This window comes from Setaria italica, chromosome IV (genome assembly GCF_000263155.2).
Source record: "Setaria italica strain Yugu1 chromosome IV, Setaria_italica_v2.0, whole genome shotgun sequence".
Lineage (NCBI taxonomy): Eukaryota > Viridiplantae > Streptophyta > Magnoliopsida > Poales > Poaceae > Setaria > Setaria italica.
Window position 1 is genome coordinate 20,401,770 of NC_028453.1, and position 20,671 is coordinate 20,422,440.

General features: G+C 51.3%; 1 protein-coding gene across 1 annotated transcript; it reads right to left on the bottom strand.

The window, feature by feature from the left end:
- Positions 1-5,780: 5,780 nt before the first annotated feature.
- On the bottom strand, positions 5,781-7,769 carry LOC101759478 (nischarin-like). Its single transcript, XM_004966955.1, has 5 exons — positions 7,740-7,769; positions 7,547-7,660; positions 6,590-6,988; positions 5,985-6,200; positions 5,781-5,927 (listed from the first exon to the last, which is right to left on the bottom strand). The coding sequence occupies exons 1-5, from the start codon at positions 7,767-7,769 to the stop codon at positions 5,781-5,783; spliced, it is 906 nt and encodes a 301-aa protein (XP_004967012.1).
- Positions 7,770-20,671: the final 12,902 nt, after the last annotated feature.

Here is a 20,671-nt window from a genome sequence, read left to right on the forward strand (position 1 = left end):
CCGAGTACATCGTGGCTTCAGAAGCTGCGAAGGAGGGTGTTTGGATAAGAAATTTCCTTATTGAGCTTGGTGTGTTCCCGAATGCGTCTAGCCCATTGAATCTCTACTTTGATAACAATGGGGCTATTCCGCAAGCAAAGGAGCTAAGGAAGCACCAGAAGAACAAACACATAATGCGGTGATTTCATCTCATTCGAGACTTTGTTAACCGAGGTGAAATCAAGATATGCAAAATACACACAGATTTTAATATTTCTGATCCTTTGACAAAGCCTCTCCCGCAGTCTAAGCATGATGCGCATATAAGAGCTATGGGTATTAGATATCTTCTAGATTGAGTCTAGTGCAAGTGGGAGACTGTTGGAGGTATGCCCTAGAGGCAATAATAGAGATAATGATATACTCTTGTATCCATGTTTTATATTGTGTTCCTTGAATGGTAAAGGCTACTTGAATTGATTTGTAATTATATGAATTGTGTGTGAAACTCTTTACTTGTATGGTTATTCTAAAAGTTGTCCCTAGTCAGAGTTCATGTGAGGACATACTTGAATATTTGAGTAGCACATGTATCAGTTGATGACTATGTTTCACAAGTCATGGACATGGAGATATCAAACTAATAATGTGGGCACGTGTAGAGACAAGTGCTAGGACTGACCCAATGCGAGTTACATAGTTATCTTTTTACGCAACGTGTACGCTTTGTCCTTAGACTTGAGATTGTTGCATGTACTCAAGATGTGGATCGACTTACTTAGGGGCTATCAAATGCTACACCGTAACTGTGTAGTTATAAAAGTAGCTTCCGGGTTTGTCAAGAAGCATGCTGTGAGGCATGGTCACTTAAGACGGGATTTGCCCCTCTCTATTTGAGAGAGATATCTCTGGGCCCCTCGAGTGATCGAATCCAGAAATGCATGGCCATGCTATGTGAGGTTAAGAGTTAACCTAGAAATGGATTCCGAATCACAAGATCGAGAAAGAGAGGTCGGCTTGGAGCTAGACCAAGTATCGTGAGGCAAAGGGAATAGCATGTACATGATGTTGTGATGGTTCATCTGATATGATCTTCATGTGCGTATAGGAGTTAGCATGTCTTGCTAGAGGCCGCTACTAACTATTGGCCGAGTATGAAGCATCCCCACATAAGTAGAGACTAAATGTGATACAAATATCAGTCCTAGGAGGCTGATAACACATTTATTCAACATATGGTTCAAAAACCGTACAACTCCTGAAGGAGTGGGCGGGCAAGCCACACCCAAAGGAGAACTAAACCAACAACTATACAGATCCAAGTAGCAGTCCAGTCAGATTCTGTTGGGGGGAAATATTAACGACCTCCTAATGCCGCTTAAAGCAACAGTCATGAAGGCCCAGGCCCACCTGCGGTAATTACGATTACCGCCGACCCAGTAGAGGCAGAGAACATCCCACTCCGTCTCGCCCGACCCAGGGCCCCGGGGTCGGACAATCCCGACCCCTCGATGGCGGGACTCCGCCTCGCCCGACCGCGGTCCCAGGGTCGGGAGCGCTTGACCCCTCGCCGCAAGGCTCCGCTTCGCCCAACCCGGAGTCCTAGGGTCGGATGCTCTCGACCCCTTGAAGACTAAACTCCGCCTCTCCCGACCCAGAGTCCCAGGGTTGGACGCTCCCGACCCCTAGAAGACTAAGCTCCGCCTCGCCCGACCTAGGGGACCGGGGTCAGGAGCGCCCGACCCCCACCACAGAAACTCCGCCTCGCCCGACCCTGGGCGCGAGGGTCAGACTCGCTCGGGTCCACAAGATGAATATTTGCCTCGGGCGTGGACTGGAGCATCAGGATGACGATCTCGTGGGTCCCCGTATCGACCTCGCCATAAATGCGCCGCGGCCCTGGCATGTAGAAAGGAGTTGGTGCTCCCAACACGACCCGACACAAGTATCCATGCACGATTGTGCGGCACGAGCTACAGCGACCACGGCTCCCTCCGATTCGCTATAGGGTACTCATGGCCTGCGCCGCTCGGCACAGGAGGCCATTCCGCCCGTTCTCGTGCCCCGCGCTTCCGACGACAGGAAGCGACGTTCGCGTCCCACGGGTCATCAGCGAGATAACAGGACCAGCCATCCTCCCCGATGGGCACGGACGCCGCGACTGAACATCATCATCATGCCTGGCGGCAGCGACCATCAGGGAGATCGTCGACAGGACCTGGAGGCAGCCGCCCTCTTCCGGCGGACGCGCTGACAGGAGTCGGAGGCTAGAGCGAGGGGCGACGGTCCTGGAACTTCGATCCTCTCCTTATGTTGTATTTTACTTAGCTATTGTTTATCTTTTTTACTCCTCCCCACACTCGGTCTCGCCTGTAACCCCGAGCTCCTTCTTGCGCTATAAAAAGAGGACCGGGGGTCCTGAGACGGGGGGCTTCCAGGCAAATAGAACACACCCGCACCCTTAGAGCACGAGTGCACTCTCAAGAGACCTGGGATCGGTTCCCTCTCTCGCACATCTGTAACCCCTACTATAGAACCCCGCGTGGGTAACAAGAGCAGCCTCGATACTGGACGTAGGGCCTCCTTTTGCCCGAACCAGTCTAACCCCGTGTCTCCCATGCCACCATCCAAAGCCTTACGCGCATAAAAGAAATTTACTAGTCTAGAGTCTTGATCCGCAAATCTTGACAACGACAGTTGGCGCGCCAGGTAGGGGTGTTGGAGGTATGCCCTAGAGGCAATCATAGAGATGATGATATTCCATTTGTATCCATGATTTGTATATTGTGTTCATTGAATATCCATTAAAGGCTACTTGAATTGATTTGCAATTATGTGAATTGTATGTGAAACTCTTTACTTGTATGGTTATTCTAAAGTTGTCCCTAGTCAGAGTTCATGTGAGGACACACATGAATATTAGACTAGCACATGTATTAGTTGATGACTATGTTTCACAAGTCATGGACATGGAGATGTTGAACTAATAATGTGGACACATGTGGAGACATGTGTTAGGACTGACCCAACACGAGAAGTAGTTCTCTCTTTAAACAACATATACGCTTTGTCCTTAGACCTGAGATTGTCGCATGTATTCTAGATGTGGACCGACCTACTTAGGGGCTATCAAACGCTACGCCGTAACAGGGTAGTTATAAAGGTAGCTTTCGGGTTTGTCAAGAAGCATGCTATGAGACATGGTCAATCAAGATGGGATTTGCCCCTCTCTGATTGAGAGTGATATCTCTGGGCCCCTCGAGTGATCGGATCCGAAAATGCATGGCCATGCTACGTACGGTTAAGAGTTAACCTACAAAGGGATTCCGAATCACAGGATCGAGAAAGAGCGGTCAGCTTGAAGCTAGACCAAATATCGTGAGGCAAAGGGAATAGCATGTATATTATGTTGTGATGGTTCGTCTGATATGATCTTCGTATGCGTATAGGAGTTGGCACGTCTTGCTAGAGGCCGCTACCGACTATTGGGCCGAGTAGGAGTACTCGGGCCATGTCTATACGTATCCGAACCCATAGGGTCACACACTTAAGGGGCTGGAAGCCCAATTCGGATCTGATCCGAGTTGGATTAGGTTTAGGAGTGCTAATGGGCCTCGGATCCAGAGGCCCATCAGGAACCTCTATAAATAGAGGGGTGGGGGCGCCCTAGGGTTCACACCTTTTTGGCTGAACACACTTGCCGCGCCTCCCACGCCCTCGCCTGTTGCAACTCGCGGATCTAGCAATCCGGCTTGCGACGCTTCCTCCCTGCACGTGTGGATACCTTGGAGGTGTTGCGCCTGCAGCACTTGGACGAGCCATCGACGAGCCGCCGACGAGCCACGACGAGCCGATGACGAGCCGCGGCAGCGGAGGCGATCTTGCTGTGCACGTGGACGAGCTGCTGAGGAGCCGCTGGACGTGATCGACTACGTACGACTACGTTGTTCGACTACGTACGACTACGTGATCGTCTTCACTGCACCGACGCATATCTACATCTTCCGCACCAGTAGTGCGTCGAGTGGTAATCCCGTGATCCTTATACGGCAGTTCTTCCTGGTTATACGCGGTAGAAATTTTGATTTGCGCTAGCGTAGCCTACCTCGTATTCCAACAAGGGGACCTTTGCGCGTACATCACCGGCTTCAGATGGCCAACCACGACGCCGATTCCAATGGCGAGAGTCACCACCCCTCGCATGAGTGCTCCATGGCCGACGTGCGCTCCGAGGGATCCAACGACGACGGTGCCAAAGGGAAGCAGCGCGCTCCCCCACCGCGTGCCGCAGCTACGACTAAGGCCCTTGTCAGAGTCCCGGTGCCCCACCAGGAGGACGAGCACCGCCGCAACGAGGGCGGGGCGCGTCATCGAGCTCACGACGTCCAGCGGCGCATCTGCGGGGACGAGGGTCATCCCCAACTCTTCGCACGCGACAGCCAGAATGTCGCCGCCGCGGCAGCCCTACTCCGACGACTCCCCGATCCGGCAACGCCCGAGGAGCGACGGGCCCGCCAGGAGGTACGCGACTTGCTTGAGTGTGCAGCAGTCCAGCAGGCAGAAAGCTCTGCGTCCCGGCACCGCACACATGGCACCAGCAGGGTCACACCCTTTGCGCCTATCAAGAGGTGTGGAGGATCTGTCTATCAACCTTCTTCCCATGGGGGAAACTGGGCCTCGCCCATTCGACGGACTCCAACACGTGCGGGCGATGGGGCTTCATCCGACCCCCGACGGGCAGATCTTCGGCAATGCTTGGAATGTAGAACAGCTAAGACGCTTCTACCCCTAGCTTTCGTTTCCATGTTCTGTGCATAGACACTTGTGTACATTTAAAAATTATTACCGGAAAAAGAATTTTGAGATGGTTCCATTCAAGTTTCACCTCGAACTCGAGGATATCCGACCTTGGCTCTGCTTCAGGGCCGCACATCCCTCGGGGGCTATCAGGGGCTCCGGCCTAAAGCCACTTGACACCCTCTCAAAACGCTCTCTTTCCGAGCCCCCCTTTCTGAACTTTTGGGCATAAAGAGGAGAGAGTGCACGAACGGTGTTCAGGCAAGATTGATCGGACTGCGAAAAAACCTACTCCCCAGCGGCTACGGTGCCCTCGCTCATCAAAGCTTACTGACATGCCTGACAATGCACTCTAAACTTTTCAAGTCCAAAAAACAAGAAAGGGAATCGAAAACTTTTTTACGACAATCCATAGAAAAAGCCCCTGTGGCCATCACAAAATAAGTCTGAAACTGACGTATTTATATCTTGGGCGCCAGCCCGATACTGTTAGCTCGCTGGGAGATCTTTGGGAGGGACGGCCTCATCCTCCAAGAGCTTCGCCAGGGCCTCCGCCGGGTTGAACACCGACACGTCAATCTCATCCAGCTCGGCCTCGGAGTAGCCGGCAGCGTATCCTCCGCTCATCCCGGCGAAGTTGATGCCAGAGTAATGGGAGCCAAAGACCCCGAAGGCTCGCCGCATGCCGGTGTGGAGCGCATCCACGGCGATCTCGCGGGCCCGGCGGTACATCCCGAGGACACGAGCCGTCAGCGAGCTCGACCCCTCCCCCTGGACCACGCCGAGTCCGTCGCAGACGACGCAGACCGCATCCCGCAGGGTACCCTGCTCACCTCGCTCCGCGTTAAGCAACTCCCTCAGCCGGGCAATTTCGTCTGCAAGAACCACCCAGAAAGACCCACGAAGTTAGAAATCACCACGGAGACATAGAAACGAAAAGGAGTCTCACCGTCGGACCGGGCCTTCAGCTCACGCTCCCGGTCGGCCCCCTGGGACACAGCGGTCTAGGGCCCCTGCACTTGTGCCCGGAGCTGACCGACCTCCGTGCCAAGCTCGACCGCCATCTTCTCAGCCTCGCTCTTCCGGGCCGCCTCGGAATCCCGCTCCTGCCAGGCCTTTTGCCGCTCGTGCCGGATGCATTCGACGGTCTTCTGAAGGGCATCAACATCCCCCCTCAGCCGTCCGAGCTCCTCGGCATCAAGGCGGGCCTTCTCGGCAGCAGCAGCCTGGAGTTCCTTGCGGTCGAGGCGGGCCTTCTCGACGACGGCTTGGAGTTTGGCCTTTGACCGCTGCACGTCCTCCTGTGCCGCTTGCTCGCGCCTTTGCAGGTCGTTGATGACCCCCTGGGCGGCAGCAACCTGCATGGTTAGCTCCCTGGTCCGCTCCCTCTCTAAGTTGAAGTGCTCCAAGAGCCCCCGCTCCAGCTGGAGGAAATCAGATTTCCCCCGACTGCATTCTTGGAGAGCCTACAAAGCAATACACCATCAAGGGTAAGGCAACGGGAAAGGGACAATCACCAATAGGAGAGGTAACGTACCTGGCTACCAGGGAGGACGACGTTGTCCAACTCCCCCAACACCAAGGACAGAGCCGCGCGAGCGTTGGCGAGGCTGCCCTGGACCGCCTGCCACTTGCGCCACTCCGCGGCGTCATCCAGGGTGAAGAGGTGCCTCGGCGGGTCCTCACGGGACGTCCAACGCAGGACAGACCCTCTCCACGCCCTGGGAATGAAAGCGGCCAAGGCCGAGGTGGGAGCCGATCCCGACGCCACTGTCGAAGCAGGCTCCATCATCCCCGAAGCCGTCGGGCTCACCGACGGTCCCGGCGCCTGCGCACCTGTCGCCGTCAGGGCTGCCGCGGGCCCGCCCAATGGTGCCACCACCTCCGACGCAGGCGGCGGAACAAGCATCCCCGCGACCACCTCGCCCTCCGCCGCAACCGCTGAGGCAGGCTCCTCCGCCCCTGCCGGAGCCCCTCGAGCGGGCACCTCCGCCGGGACCTCCGCCTCCTCCGCCGCGGTCGCGGAGGCAGGCCCTCCCTCCTCTGTCGCTGCCGCCGTCCCCGTCGTGGCTGCAGGGACATCCGTCCCTGTTCCCGTCGCCGCCGTTCCCTGTGCCTCGTCGACGTCAAGGTCGATCACCTCCCCGGCTTGAGGGCCCTGGGGAACGACGCTCTGCACGAAAGGGTCGGAACGAGGCCACGGGGGTCGGCACTGCGAAACAACAAACAAATGTCAGCAAAAACAAATGCAAGGTGGGGAAAGGCGCGAGGTTCACGAGGAAATCCAACTCACGTTCCTCCAGAGCAAGGACGGCGCGCGCGTTTCGCCTCCGAGCCAGATGCCGACCCCGGGGTGTCTGGCAGCAGCCGCTTGCCGCCGCTCCTCTGCTCTTGAGCCACAGGCGCGACGGCGGGGACGGGCTCCGTAGACCTCCGAGGAGCGCTCCGTGCTGACTCCTGGGGGGCGCTCCGCGCCGACTCCTAGGGGACGCCCCGCGACGACCCCTGGGGCATGGCCCCAGAGCCTTGCGGAACCAAGCCCCGGGCGGACGGTCCGCCCGCTTCATCCCTCACGGTCGTTTGGGGGTGTGCCCCCCTAATAACGAGCGCGCCCGGCCGGGAGGATAAGACAAGCTCTTCCTTCTCCTCGTCATCCTCCTCGTCCTCCTTCTCATCGTCATCATCGTCGTCGTCATCATCGTCTGACACGACCTGCCCTCGCCGCCGCCGTTGGAACTCCTTGGCGGTGGGCCTTCTTCTTCTTTTTTGCCGTCTCCTTGTCCTTGCGGTGCTTCTGCTCTTCAGCAAGGAGACGGTTTTGGAGCCGCCGATCGGCGTCCTCCGGCACCGGCGGGTGCGAGTCTAGAACCCGGGTCAGCATGCCCTACAAACACAAAATGGCCCCACGTCAGAGCGACGACCAAGAGACACGAAAAAAGAAGGTCGACACCCTAATCCCTTACCAGATCGATAAAGCCCTTGTCCAGGCGCATCGGCAGGTGCCCGGGCACCGGGTAGTCGGCGTCCTTGTCCTCCAACGCCTCTCGAATCCGCTGTCAGATCTCGGAGGCGGCGAGCGCACCCATCGCCAGGACGGTACCCTCGATCGACGCGCCTGGAGTCATGTCGGCGAGAGAATGAACCCGGAGAATCAGCGGCGCCACCCGCCGGGCACGGTACGCCCCGATGACCCCGGCGCCAGTCAACCCCCTCCTCTTCAATTGCTCGATGGCCTGCTGCAGGTCATGGAACCGCTTCTTCTCCTTCTCAACCGGTCCGTACGCCCACACCTCCGGAGCCACATCGATAGTGCGGCCGGTGAACTCCGGCAGGGGGGAGTTTGAGTAGTTCTTCACATAGAACCACTGATTGTACCACCCCTTGTGGGACACCGCAGTCTTCATCGCCATGTACTCTTTGGAGCGAGTATGGTGGAGGTGGATCCCGTCGCACCCAATCGGCACCGGGGGCGACCGCTGCTGGTTCCCCCTCCTCTCCGTCTTTTGGTACAGGCTGACCGTAAAAAAGTACTTCCACATCGAGAAGTTGGGCTCGATTCCCAGGAACCCCTCGCACAGTGCGACGAACGCCGCGATATGCTGGATCCCGTTGGGGTTGAGGTGCTGCAGCTCGAGCCCGTAGTAATGGAGGAGCCCGCGGAAGAAGCGGCTCGACGAAGTCGCGAACCCCCGCTCGTGGAAGTGGGCAAAGGAGACGACGTAGCCGGCGGGAGGCGTCGGCACCTGCTCCGACCCCGGGAGCTCCCACTCGCCCACCTCCGTCCTCTCGCAGAGGAGGCCTTTCCTCACCAGGCCTTCGGTGCGCGAGGAGTTGAAGTGGGAAATCCCCCAGGATCCCATCGCCGAAGGAGGAAGAAACTCGACGGGGATGGGAAGAAAGGGCGTAGCGCTGAGCGGAGGAAGACGAAGCGGGCGCGGATGAGCTGAGGGCGAGCTAGGAAGGCGAAAAGACTTGAAAGCAGAAGGTGGGCGGAACCTGCGAGGAGGAGCCTTCGTTTTATAGGGAAGGCGCGAAGAGAGCGGAACTGACGCCCTTGTCGCCATAAATGCGGCGCTAGGTACGCCCCCATCGCGCCCACTTTCCTTTCAGAAACCACGCGCGCGATCAGCCGCAGAGACATCCTCTCCTCCTCGATTCGCGGGTCGGCACCCTCCATAACTCCATCTCTCAGAAGACGCGCACACGACGTCCCCCACGTTCGGCCCAAGACACAACATCCGCCCGGATTTAGCTCAAGGCCCACCAAAAGGTAATAAGGGATACGGGGATGGAAATGCCCCTACGGCCCATTACGATCCAGAGGTTCGAAGGCTGGCCCGCTACGGGTTCGACAGCCGCCTCAGGATGCCCACGAGCGAGGGGTGAGAAGGGACGGGTTCGCTAGCGACCGTAACCCGGGCGCGCGACGGCCCCGGGCGTCTCAAGCTCACGTTCGAGTCCAGACCGGCATCAAAGTTCATGGTTTTTCCACGAGGAAAGGCAACGAGCCCCCGGATCCGACCAAACGGACTCGGGAACTATATGAACTGGCCGGCTGGAGCCTGGGGTACGCCACCAGCCTAGCCCGAGCCGGACCCTCCCGAACGGGGACCGGGACTCCACTCAAACCGACCCGTTCGCAGCTCAACGAGCACCACGGTTCGTCCAATGAGGATAGCGTGGCACGGCTCATCCCCTCCGTCCCAGCGAACGGATGCTTGAGGGGTAACGATCAAAAGCCGATCTAGCCTCCCGATCGGTCTCCTGGAACACGCGGGGGCTCGGGGGCTAGCGTCGCAACCAATGACCACGCGTGTGGTCGCGATTTGAGGACTCGAGGCGGGAGCACCCTACGGAACAATGAGGAGTCCTTCCGCGCCAAGTCATCCACAGGACGCCTCTCCTAATCAAACTCCCTGGCCAAGCCGGACCGACAACACTCCCTATCCCTGATCAACCGCAGCTTGCAGGGCGAGCAGAGATACCCGACAAGCGACGATTTTTTTAACCCTTTTTTTATTTATTTTTAAAAATAACCTCACCGGGATTTAATTTGCGCTGCGTAACCCTTTTGGCCGCGCCAGACCGCCTTGCGCGGCAGGAAGACGCTGCCGCGCCGCATGCACTGGCTCGGCGGCCCCTGCCACGCTGGCTTGGCGAGTCGCGGCGCCAGGTGGGTGCTGACGTGGGCGGGCGCTCGCCACGCCATCCCGCCTGGTGCGGCAGTGTTGCCGCGCCAGCCCGCCTGGCGCGACAGGGCCTACTCTAATTCCACGCGCCGGCTCCCTTCCTCCTCCCTCCCTCCTTTCTTCCTCCTCCAGATGCCCGAGCCCGAGCTCCTTGCGCCGCCCCCCGCCGCCCCACCCCCAAATCCACCCAAAATCCGGCATTTTTGGTGGGGGAAAGTAGTGGAAATCAATCCCTGCTTCGTGTGGAAGGTATTCCCCTACTTTTTCTCGTGTTTTACCGTTGCATTTGGTAGATCAGAGGATGTTTAGGTGACTTAGGGTTAGGTTGGTGATTTGAATTTTGAATGAAATGCAATGGTGTTTTGTGTTAGATGATACGTAGTTCATACGCAATTGAGTCTCTGCCCGCGATATTGACGTGTAGAACTTGTCGATTTAGGTATATATTCATTGAATCGTATAGTGCAATGTATATGTGTATTTTTTGTTTGCAATTTGTCCAATATATGTAATGTGTGTAGTTGATATGTCGAATATCTGCAATGTGTAGTGTATATGACATGGTGAAATGTTTGTATTTTGTAGATGGATCGCTTAGTTCGATTTTTTGATGGTGGTGTTGTGAAACAAAATGGGGAGTTAGAGAATATGAATGAGTCAATTGAATTCTTCGAGGGTCCTCCAAGTTTTAGTGATTTAGTTGACCGTGTAATGAGGAAGTATGGATGTAGAGTGGATGAGATCAGTTTGAGAGATCGTTTTGATTGTGGGAAAGCTAGAGCTCATTATGTTCTCATGAAGCTAGCATCTGATGCGAATTGGAAGCACTATAAGGATGTAGTGCACGAAGCTAATGTTGCATGTTTGGAGGTTATAGTCGAAATTGTTCGTATGCCTGGCCCAAATGTTATCATGAGGGAGGAAGTGGCGGTAGTGAACCATAATGGTACCCAGGAGTCAGAAATGTTGCATCACATGTTAGGTGAAACAGAACGTGATTTTGACTTGGCTATTGCCAATGATGATTTTCCCAATAACATTTTTGAGAGGGATGAAGCAAATATAGATGTTGATAGTGTCTCTATGGGTTCCGAAGATTGTGAATTGGAGGAAGATGGGGTAGTAGGTGTGGAGGTAGAGGAGGAATCACTATTTGAGAGTGGTGGGCATGAATATGAGGACGTCGGGGTAGAAAATGAAGAGGATGGACCGCAATTTGACACCACAACCGTGCATGATGTAGAAGGCATTCGTCATATGGACGATTGTTTTTCTTACACCCAGTATGAGTTGCGGTTGTTAAAAGAACGTGATGTCGAACTGCCATCCATTCCCAATGATAAGGACATCAGTATGGTTCACAAAGCAATATGTGAATCTAGTATGGTGAATGCCGAAGGGACGTCCATTGGTGAGAGTCCAGTGATTAAGAAGGGGATGAAGTTCAATAGTCTTGAGGAGCTGAAGTTTTTCTTGGCTGACTACGCGGTGAGGTTACATAGACCTTTTAGCGTAGTTCACTCTGACAAGAACTTAAGATACAATGTGATGTGCAAGCAAGGATGCCATTGGCGTGTATGGTCTCGGCTAATATCAAGCACCGGACAATGGAGAATTTCAAATGTTGTGCAACCGCATACTTGTCGGTCGTCACAGCCGAAGCGAGAGCATGTACAGTGCACAACAAAGTACCTTGGACGGCGTATCCTAGGCATTATCCGTAAAGACAGCGAGACATCGGTGCCATCACTCGTGGAGTCCATCTTCGTCTTTAGTGGGTACCGTGTGAAGTATTTGAAGGCTTGGCGGGCGAAGCAACACGCTGTTGCCCTGCTTTGGGGCGACTGGAAGGAGTCGTACGGCATGGTTCCTAGGGTACTCTCAGCTATAACCTACTACAATCCTAGGGTTAAATGGTGCATCGACTCATGTGGCATGATGCTTCCTGACAATGGAGTTTTGAAGCATATACTACAAAGGGTATTTTGGTGCTTCCCTCAATGTAGTGAGGCATTTCAACATTGCCGTCCTGTGATACTTGTGGACGGTACATTCTTGACTGGCAAGTACAAGGGTACATTAATGATGGCAGTTGCTGTAGATCCAGAACAACAGCTTGTGCCTCTTGCTTTTGCCTTGGCCGAGAGTGAGAATAATGAGAGTTGGTCATGGTTTATGAAATTTGTTCGGTTACATGTTCTTGGACCTTCACGGATAGTGTGTATGATATCAGATAGGCATCATGGGCTCCTAAATTGTGCGAAGGACCACATTGATGGTTTTCCACCGCTTGTGCATAGGTGGTGCACGAGGCACTTTGCTGCCAACATGTCGCGTCGGCAGAAGAGCAATCATGTGATTGGAAAATTGAAGTTATTATGCAAGGTTCATACAGAGAGAGAATTTTGTGAGAAGTTAGAAGATCTAGTGAAGGACTTGAACGACGACGCAAAAGAATGGTTGAAGGGTGAAATGGAGGACAAGGATAAATGGGCGCAGGCTTTCGATGAGGGAGGGATGCGTTGGGGTATTATGACCACGAACTACTCGGAATCACTCAACGGAGTTTTCAAAGGCATCCGAAGTAGGCCCATCGCTGGAATTATTGAATACTCATTCGAAAAATGCAACGCCTACTTTGTGAACCGATGGCGAAAGGCATGTGAAATGTTGGATCAAGGCTATAGAATTGGGCAAGTTGTAGATGATTATTTATCAGAGGCTAAGCTTAGATCCATGCACCACTTAGCAGAACTGTACGGCCCAGAAAGGATGGTGTATTCTATAAGAAGTTACGGTATGACTAACATTGGGGGTGAGAGTCATGGAGGCCGACACTACAGAGTGGATCTGAACGAAGTTTTGTGCACCTGCAATGTTCCTCAATTGTTGCACCTTCCATGTTCACACTTCATTACAGCTTGCAAGGCAAGAGGTCTTAACTATGAAAGCCCCTTGTACATACCACCGTTGTACTCTAGGGAGCACACCATCAAAATATAGGAATCAAGCTTTCAACCTTACCTTGATCTGTCACAATGGCCGGCATATGAAGGGGTAGGGTACGTGCCTAACCCCATTTTGATGAGAAATAAAGTAGGAAGGAGGCAGAAGAAGCGTTTCACAGGCAACATGGATGTGTCGGAAGGGAGGCTTTCTGCAGATTATGATACTGGTGATTTTGATGTTGACAAGTCGGAAAATCGTTGCTCCAAGTGCCACAAGATCATTAGGAATTGCACGTGCCGCAATATAAAATCTAAAGGCACTAAATCTAGAGCGAGCAGTAATAGGCCACGTACTTCGAACAATAGGGTATGCGCATTGCTTGTATTTTGCATGGCTATCATTCTATCTTTTTTATAGTAGTAAATTATCATAGTTACCGTACTTATCATATAATGAAGCTTTTTAGTAACGATCTTGTTTGTTGTTTCTTTAGGATGGCGGCCCCGGTGTACCCTCTTCTTGAGGCTGCTTACGACTTGCAGCACCGTGCCCACCACCTCGCGGAGCTAAATGAGGTACTACATCAGTTACTAACAATGGTTGCTAATTTTTGCTGATGAATGCATACCTTAGGATGAGAATTGAAAGATTTCGTATGAAATGTTCTTATAAATGAGGATGTGCCTATCGTTACTATTCGCTTGTGTACAGTGTAAACAATTTCATACTGCAAATGTCATTTGTATCATATTTGTGTTACTTACCACTTTAGTAGCCCGTTATTCACAAATGGATTGACTTCTCATTTTTTAATAATCTTATAATGTTTTGCAGAATTTGACACCACTCAGGGCTAGGGTGCACTCACCACTTAGGTGGGATGAGCAGTACGCGGAGTACCTGCAGAGAGCAGGTTTCTTGGATCTTGCTGTTCAGGATGTCGGGGGTCTCCCTCCAATGGACGGACCGCTGTTGACCGCTATGGTCGACAGGTGGCATCCGGAGACTCACACGTTCCACCTACCCTTTGGAGAAATGACCATCACAATGCAGGATGTGGCTACAATACTCGACCTTCCATTGGATGGGCAGCTAGTGACGGGTATTATACAGAATGAGAATTGGCGTGATATGGTTGAAATGCATATTGGGATTAGGCCGCCAGAGCCAGAGGGCGGAGATAGCTCGAAGAAGACCTCCGGTGTCAGCTCGGCATGGTTGAGGGAGCACTTCGATGTGTGTCCTCCGGGAGCAAATGACGAGGTCGTCTAGCGCTATGCTCGAGTTTGGCTATGGCACTTTGTCAGTACATTCCTCCTTCCAGATGCAGCTGGGAACACAGTATCGTGGATGGTTCTCCCCATTTTAGGTCAGCATTGGGAAAACATAGCCGTTTACAGTTGGGGCTCAGCGGCTCTTGCCTGGCTGTACAGATAGCTATGTGAGGCTTGCAGGCGCACAGCGAGGGATTCCAATGTTGGAGGGTGCATTTATATGCTGCAGATTTGGATTTGGGAGCGAATGCCCGTGGGTCGACCTTCCCGTCTCCGTGGCGATGTAAGTCACAACGTCTAATTCCTTTTTCTACTTTAATGTTCGGAAAACTATTGTATCATGTGACCAATTGGACTTACTTGCAATTTCAGCCATGGCATCGAGACGATGCTCGTCCCACGTTCTATCATGTGTGGAAGCATGTGCGGCCCGTTCGTGGCAATCCTGATAGGCGCTACAGGGCCTACACAAACGAGTTTGATGTTCTCACGCAGCACCAGGTAATTTGCTCACCATAGTTTTTTAATCTAACTTCCGTATAATGATAGATGAAATAAGTATTGCGTGAAAATTTTTGAAGGTTGAATGGAAACCGTACGACCGTGAGCAGCTTAGCCATATCGTATTTTCACCGACGTGCTACAGAGACAGAGAGCTGTGGAGGTGCATGACGCCAATGATATTGTACTACATCGTAGAGTTTCATATGCCGCATAGGGTGATGCGGCAGTTTGGGAGGATGCAACTGTGCCCTCCTTTGGAATTATCGACTTCGCAGCAGCTGCACAGGTACGCAGAAATAAATAACTATTGGAGGCTATTCAATTAACGCACTTCACATGTTATACTAATACTTCACTAATTTCTGATGCAGGATTGTAATAGCTGCCATTTTAGTCATTAAAGTGACTTTGAAGAATTGGAAGCAATTCGAGAAGAAAAGAAAAAGAAATTGGCCGAAAACCAAATTCGGGTCAAATTTGGCCGAAATTCGAATTTTAAATTTGAAATTCAGAAAATTCGGCAAAAATATGGAATGAAGGTGTAAGGATGACTAGAACTTAAGGATCAAAATTTGGAACAAGATTTGATCCTAAACACTCAAAAGAAATCAAAGAAAGAAAATGGAAAAAACTGAACTTACTGTTCATCGTCCGAAAACAGGAATTCAGAAAAACAGCCTCAGAGTCCATTTTGGAAATTAAATTCTGATGAATTTTTCAAGTAAGTGGATCAGGACAACTATACCATGTTGAAGTATGAACTTTGGACTCCTAGATTTGGGTGTTGTTGGCCAGGAACAGTGAAGGGAACGAATTCAAATTCAAGCTCAAAGTCAGCACATTATCACAGGTGACTGTCTTGCTGAAATTGGTTAAGTCTGAAAATGACAGTGGATGGCCGACTTTGGATTTGATTTCAGAGAGATGTAGATCAAAAGGAGTAGGTTTTCTTGGACAAAATGGAAACTTTGGATGTTGTAGAACACAATTGGGAAGAAGTTGGACTACAGAAAGGGGATTTGGACCACCAAAATGAATCACTAAGTCGGGCAAATGATCACATTGATTGACTGACGAAACTGAATGGAAGGGTAAAAGGGTTGAGTCATTTGCCCGAGAAAAATTCAAATTTGAAGACTTTTTGATGTTTATCCCGGGCAAAGGTTTATAGATGAATTGGAAAGCTCGAGATTATCTACAACTTTGGTTAAGACACATATGCACCGTCGGATTGGAAATCCACCATGGGGAAGCTCTGAATTTTGGGCACCAGAAATCAGAAAGGGGAAGAGCAACAGAGCCGAGCTCGACGTGTCGCCGCTGCCGCTCTCGGTCGCTCGCCAGCGCAACGGCTAGGCCACCTCCTCACCACGCAAGCCTACGAGTAGGCCACGGTGTCGCCCATGCGCGCGGTAAACCATTCGTATATTTACCGCTCCCGCGCCGCCGTTTCACCGCCGTCTTTTTACCGCCGCTAGCGCCTCTGTCCCAGTTGCCGCCGCCGAGCAAAATACTCCCACCACACCGCACCTCCCATCGATTCCCTCAGTCCACACCTCCGCCCACACCGCACCAGCAACCCTAGCAACTTGTTGCCCAGCTTCTTCGCCGGCACGCCTTAACCCGCCGCCGCTTCTGTCCGCCGTCGCCGCGCCTCCCGCTCACGGTGAGCACCCCTTTGCGCTTGTTCCCTTCCTTCTTGGGTAGTCTTAGGCAGGTCCTTAGGATACTAGGATGGTGTAGTAGCAGTCGTTCGAGTAGTTTGTGCCGTCGTCGTGCGTAGCCGCGACCGGCCGAAGGTGCCGCCGCCCGCCGCCGTGGAGGGAGTGGCTCCGGCCATCTCCCGGAGACCTGTTGCCGCGCGCGGGTGCGTGAAGGTATAGAGGTGCTGTCTTGACCCAGTTCCGCCGCCAGTAGGGCGCCGGCCGGCGAGTCACGCCGCCCCCTGTCGCGCGCGCGCGTTTTGGCGGGAGGAGGAAGAAGCACCTAGAGCCTTGGGCCCGCGCGTCAGTGGGAAAGGAGAGGAGGAGAAGAAGGCCGGGGACGCGGCCGTCTGTTGGGCCGCGGCCTTGAAGCCCAAGAGCGTGCGCGTAGTTAACCGAAGAAAGAAAAAGGGCCGGAGGCCCAGTAGGAGGCATGCCGCGCTCGCGAAAGAAAGAAGAAAAAGAAAAGGGCCGTTGGGCCGATAACGGATCGGGAAAAGGAAAGAGAAAAAGAAAACGGCCCAAGGGGCCCGTCAGGGGGAGAAAAAGGCCGGCGGGTAAGTGGAACAGGAGAAAAGGTGGGTCCACGCCGCGGGCCCAGCGCGCGTGAGAGAGGGTAGAGTCGAGCTGGGTGAGAAAAGTTTCCCGGGGGTGTTTTTCGGAAAATTTAGATTTCCTTTATAGAATAATTAGTTTAAATCCGAATTTCACCATTTAAATCACAGAAATTTCTAGGAGTGTCCAAAATTAGTGAAACCAATTTTGTTAGGCTTATTTTATTTTCCTTTATGCATTAAAATTTTTACACCCTAGAAAAATAATAAAAATTCGGGTATTTATTTAATGCCTTTCTTTTAAGGTAATTAAATAAATACTTAATCTTTATAAAATGTATAAAATATGGAATAACATTTTCTTAATCACAAATTATTCTTAAGTCATAGGAAATTAGGTTTTCAAGTTAGAAAATAATTATAACCTTTTCTAAATATAAAAGAAAGGCCTTAAGTAAGGTTAGGTAAGAAAATAAAAATTGTGGGTTAATCTTTTGGGGTTTTTGTGTGTTGACTTGCAACTTTATCATGATAAATTGTATAGTCCTTGTTGGCTTGCAACTTTATCATGAAGGAAAGTTGTATAGTCTTTTATTCAAAATTTTGCATTCCTAATCCCTGCATGTATTGTGCTATAGATCCCGAAGCACCAGAAGGAGATTATTTGGAATTTTCAGAAGGATCTTCGGAGTTCGAAGAAGTGTTTGAATTAGTCCCCTGCGAGGCCAACCCGTCGGACAATACTAACTTTTTAAGCGAACAAGGCAAGCCCCGATGCATTTATACCTATCTATTTTGGAGTTATTATTTCATGTGTCCAATTATCGGTTATTTGCTATATGTATGCACTAAGTCTAGGAGTTGCTTGAAACCTATTCTTGTGTATGATCATGCCTTTTTTTAAGAACATCTTTGCCACTTGTTTAAACCTTTAGTAGACAACCCAAGTCTAGAATTGCTTAATCGCTTACATACTTGGTTTACCAACCTTAAGGAAAACTTTTAAGTCATGCATGTTGCTTATGGAATGATAACTTGGAAAGTGAGAAGCGGACAGAAGCTAGAGATGTAGTTCTGTCTGCTAGATTAATTTGGTTAAGGCCCGATTCGTTGTCTTAACCTTTGATCAAGTGATAAGCATCTGGTCACTTACTGGGTATGGGACCAGTAAAGCCCAGTAGGTTAGTAAACTCTCTGATCGGGAATACTTCGTACCCGCGCTTGACGTGCTGGAGATTGGCAGGGGCGTAGCCTGAAACTCACATGGTGATCGGGCCAGACGTGGGGTCCCATGTGGGGGTGCGTCCCTGGGTCCGAGTAGTCTTATTCCCAATCATTGATTTTGCTAATTGAAAGGTTGTTATGTACGACCTGGACAGTCGTATAAAGCTGGTGATCAGGGTACTCTCCTGCAGGATGTAAATTGATCCGGATCGCCGCAATTCTCGGTCATGAATGCACTTGATCACTATTGAGCATCGTAGAGTAAATTCATGAATGATATATCTTTCTGATAAATGAGTGATGTATGGCTTAAATACCTTATCGTTGTATTTACTCTTTTCTCATCATCTAGAATGGTTAGGTAATAACTTAACCCAAATAAAAGATAAAACTAAGGCGTCACTTGTAGTAAGCTTTTCGGCAAAAGTTGTATTAGCCAAGTACACCAAAAAGCTAGCATACATTATATACCTCCAAAGAAAGCTATTATATTGGTTAGTCGGGTAAGACTTGCTGAGTACCCCGTACTCAGGGTTATCCCTTGTGGTTATCTTTCAGAAGCACCACAGGAGTCTACAGAGGAGGAAGCCCCGAAGCCCTAGGGTATTGTTATGAGTCTCACAATACCCTTAAGAAGAAGTTTTTAAATGCTCATCTCCTCCTGAACTGTTTATGTTTTAAATCTTAGAACTCTATCTAACACTGCACTGTTAAGTTTGCTTCAATCTATGTTCTGTAATAACTCGTACCTTTTATATATATGTAAAAATGTAATGTTTGTTGATGCTATCCCATCACGGATACTATCCTGATGTATGGCTACGAAACACAACGTGGATCTTTCGAGGAGTCCTAGGGACACTTGACGGACGACCGGACTTATACTGTTTTAAGTGCGTTTCGGATAATTGTTGCGCCGGCAGCAATTAGGCGCATTTAAACCAGTTTAAGTTGGACGGTTCCGCCACAAGGATCGACCGCAGAAAGAGGTATAAGGAGAATGATTGGAGGTTGAAGCATGGTCAGTACCTCGTCATGTGGCAGAATAAGCAAGGATGCGATCCTGAAGGTGGACCGTACTGGTGACCAAACAATGAGTACATACGATGGTACTGTACTTCGACGAGAACTAAAGTGAAACCATCTTGGACTAATGTGCCCATTGAGGATGCACCGTCTAAATCAGACGCCGACATAGCTGACGCATACGACACGGTGACACGCTATGGGACACAGCCTGAGCGTGCACCTCTCCACGACTACATGGTAAGATTTCGGTTTGTAATTATAGTATCGTAACATTGATCACTCATGGAATGAAAACTCCTGCGTACAGGGACAACAGCTTGCAAGGCTCTCAAACGAGGCGGGCGTGATTATGGAGCATGCTGTCGGAGAAGGTGATGGTCTGCTTCGTCAGTTTGCAGAGGTAGAAGCCCAAACTAAATTCCACTTATACTCGTACTACCTTTGTAACCATCAATATCATAGTCGTGAATATATGCTGCTTACATGTGGCAGAGGGTTCGGAAAAGCTGCAGGCGAATGTCCATGAGGATGAACTGCATGTCGTCCTCAGATGTGCACCATGGGGGCAATGGCCAGGGTACTTCTTCGGGATCACGTCGGACTCCATTGGCGACTACCCCCAGGGCTGCAACACCGTCCACTGCTGCAGGTCCTAGCAGGAGATCACGAGGCAAGGAACCCGCATCCCCTCAGGAAAGCGAGGACTCTGAAGGTGAGCAGTCTGAGGATGACGACCCTACATATGGTGAGGAACTGGAGATTTCTCACGATGCTCCACCTGTGACTCAGACGCAGGGAGAGTCCAGCCAGGTACATTCACAAGTTTCTCCAAATTCAATTATAGATTCTAATGTTCACTCCTGAAGTGTCATACAAATTTTATGCTTTGTGCCCAATTATTCCATAGGAACCTACACCTCGTACCCGGATGCCACGCCGGCGGCGTCGTTCCCGGGACCACACTGACGTTGGCAGCGCCAATGTGCTGCCCACGCATCCAAGGAGGGAGCGTCACCCAAGAGATCCTTTTAGCCCTCCGGATGAGCGGCGGTCACGACACTGAACCTAGCATGTCTCAAGTGTGATGCACTACGTGTGCAATTTATATTATATGGTTGTGAAAGACTTTTGGAACCGTCACGTGTGTAAAAGACTAAGTTGGTTGTTAGGTTTATTCATGTCACGTTTGTAAAAGACTAAGTTGGATGTTAGGTTTATTTCTGTCCGTACAATGTTATATGTTTGCTCCATGACATACTTGTGTTTCATGTATTTTTTCGTAAATGTTCAGAACAAAAATACGTTTCGGATTGTGCAGCGCGCTCCTGACGCCCCAACCCCCCCCCCGGGCCGAAACCTCCTGAAAGTTTACTAAAATTGGCGCGGCAGTGCACTCCTGCCGCGCCAGCGGCCTGGCGCGGCAAGGCCGGCACCCCCGGGTGAAACCTATTGGCAAGTGTATTTAACTT

What these genes read in the sequence shown, in the direction of transcription:
- LOC101759478 (XM_004966955.1), bottom strand. Translation starts at nt 7,769, where the DNA reads ATGCGCCTGGACAAGGGCTTTATCGATCTG. An exon ending in ACAAGGGCTTTATCGATCTG is followed by an intron (nt 7,661 to 7,739) that starts GTAAGGGATTAG and finishes TTGTGTTTGTAG; the next exon opens with GGCATGCTGACCCGGGTTCT. An exon ending in CGCAGGCGCCGGGACCGTCG is followed by an intron (nt 6,201 to 6,589) that starts GTGAGCCCGACG and finishes GATTTCCTCCAG; the next exon opens with CTGGAGCGGGGGCTCTTGGA.